The sequence below is a fragment of the Austrofundulus limnaeus genome, unplaced genomic scaffold (assembly GCF_001266775.1).
Source record: "Austrofundulus limnaeus strain Quisiro unplaced genomic scaffold, Austrofundulus_limnaeus-1.0 Scaffold71, whole genome shotgun sequence".
Lineage (NCBI taxonomy): Eukaryota > Metazoa > Chordata > Actinopteri > Cyprinodontiformes > Rivulidae > Austrofundulus > Austrofundulus limnaeus.
Window position 1 is genome coordinate 486,155 of NW_013952473.1, and position 2,713 is coordinate 488,867.

Below are 2,713 nucleotides of genomic sequence, written 5' to 3' on the forward strand. Positions count from 1 at the left end.
CATCAGGACAAATAAAAAGAACAGATTTGTGTAAACAAGAAAAATACTGTAGTTTATACCAAATTTCATAAAAACTAGTACAACTGATATATTCAGGCATTTTTTTCTAAATATTATGTAGTCTTCAATTTCTTTAAAGGCAATTCTGATGGATTTGAGAGAAAGAAGTTAGATTATTTAAGAAAACAACAGGCTAGCAGCTAACATCTTTTAATTTTTTATATCTGTATTGATCACATATTTACATACAACTTGATTTCTGTTGTGAGTATACAAACTCCCCAAAAATTATTATGTTTGGTCATATTTCAAAGAGCCACTGCAGAGAGGCCAAAAAGCCACATGTGGCCCCAGAGCCGCTGGTTGCAGACCCCTGACCCTAGGAGAATCACGTCCAAATCAGTGAGCGTGTTGCTCTTGTTTCCATGCAATGCATTAAAGTTACACTGAAATCAAACATTTAAACAGGTCAACCCCAACTATATCACATGGTACGTTTCCAGTGAGTTTACTCCAATTGTTTTCCAGATATATTGATGCGCAGTTCTTAAATGCAGGCACTCACTCAATGTAAACAAAGCCTTTTTAGCTGAATATTTTAAAGTGCCTGTAAGAAATATTACCACTTTGAAAGATAACATTGATAACATATTGGGAAAGAAAATTCATGCCACTGAAATGAACAGTTTTTGAGATATTTGCATGTGAAAATAACAGGAAGTGATGTCAAAGGGGAATGTCTGCAAACAGATTATTGCTACAACGGCTAACGACAGACTGTAGAAAAGAATGTGGTGTTTCTTTAGTTTATTTTGATTCATTATCAGAGAGATATTTAAAAGAGTCAGAGTTAAATAAGAAAAGACGAGTTACCTTTTTTTTAAAGAGTTCCCCTTTGATGTTACTTCCTGTTTCATTTGGACTGAGCCAAGTTCAAAAGGAAATCAGACAGTTATGTGACCAAATGGGTAAAATTGTGTGCATCATGCCAGGTTTCATAAATAAAAAAAAAYGTTTTATGTGATATTTTGTGTATGATAAGCATGGCCCAGGCACTTTATCTCAAGAATCCTGAATGCAACAATAAAACAATTATGTCCAAATCATTGGACTTATTTTCTTTAACTTTATCTGTTTCCACAGGTAAACAAACGCATGTGGCAGTTTACAGCCATTCATAAATTTTGTTATGCTTTAAGGATGTAATAGCAATCGATTGGGGAAAAAAAGTGCATATTTTTAATGTTTTGGCCATTTAATGACATTGCAACATGTAAAATGAATGTAAAATGAAACGATATTTAATCTAAAGGTCTTTGAATCTGAAGAATGATGCAGCAATCTGGTCGAACATTTCCCCATCTGTCCCAGATAGTCACACACAGTTGGACAAATAGTTAAAAAAAAAAAGAAAACATTGACAGCTGATTATTTGAAAAACAACATGCATTTGGCTCTAGCTAAAAACAAATCTTGTTTTTTTTAGCCTCCTGCAGTCAAGAAAAATAAAAAGACAAAAATGTAGAAAAGTATTTGTGGAACATTTTCTGTAAAATAAGAAAAAACTTTCAACTTGCAAGAAAAAATATTTTTTGTATGATGTGTGTGATGTGTGTGTGCAGTCGCTCCTCCACATTTGTCTTATTTTTAACATCAATCGACCTAATTTCCTGCAAGTAACTTGCCATGAGAAATGAAAAGGGACGACGTCTGCCCTCGCAGTGTAGGAGTGTTTGTGTTCCACTGAGTTCAACCTACCATTAAATTACCTTCCCAGCTCGCCATCATCCCCTGCCAATCCAACCCTTCGCTCCAGCGTTACGTAACAACAACGCCTGGCACGTGCTCGCMCAAACGTTTGCCCTTCGTCTTTTGAAGGTTTCGAGGCCGGGCCTGGTTGTTGTCTGTCAATTTTCTTTCTCATTTTGTTACAACTGGGCCATTTCCAAGAGGCGAGTCGGTGTTTGTGCAGGCCTGTTCTGTATAAACATAACTTGTGTAACAGCTTTAGGTAACAGGCACTCATGAATGTTTATGTGACAAATGGATTTCCTTTTATGCTGTTTTTAAACAATAAGTAAAGTGTGAGTGTTAATTAATGACACTGAGTTTAAATGTGATCAATAGTAGCATTAAAATAGTGTGTTTGTAAACACTAGGTCTAAATGGGTATCTAATAGAGTAATAATGGGTTTTTAAAAGACTAATGCTTACTGTTGCAATGTGCGTGTTTCTCATTACGTAATGCAGTGACCTAATCGTTTTTGTCTGTGTGTCCTCAGACCCAGACAACCGGAGTTTGAAGCTTTGCAGGGCCGAAGCTAACCTGGGCCTGCTGCGCTTCACTGACGCTCTGACGGACCTCGACTACCTCTGCTGCCTTCACCCCACCTGGACAGAAGTGAGAAACGAGCAGGTTTTAGACCCACCGGGCCTCGCTGTTCGGTTTCAGTCTCATTACAACTTTATTGCAGTTTTATGAGGCTGCCTCTGTACAAAGTGTGAATTGTTTTTGATCATCTGAGTAGAGGAGTTTGATTAAACCATGCGGCTTCCACCATAAAGGAGATTCTGTAATAGCCTATATGCCACGRACATCYGGMGCAGCACTTKATGCCACTCCCAACACTTCCGGTTCACGGTCAACACAGTGTTAGCGAAAGATTTTTTCACCCGACAACGACTCTTAATGATCTCCACAGTACAGAATTAG

The 2,713-nt window shown here is 37.5% G+C and overlaps 1 protein-coding gene across 1 annotated transcript in view; it reads left to right on the forward strand.

Annotated features, from left to right (window-relative positions):
- lonrf4 (LON peptidase N-terminal domain and ring finger 4) overlaps window positions 1-2,713 on the forward strand; it is a 33,109-nt gene that overhangs the window by 1,466 nt on the left and 28,930 nt on the right. The window contains exon 2 of the mRNA XM_014010617.1: window positions 2,283-2,401. Coding sequence (XP_013866071.1) covers window positions 2,283-2,401 — 119 coding nt within the window. The remainder of the gene's footprint in view (window positions 1-2,282; window positions 2,402-2,713) is intronic.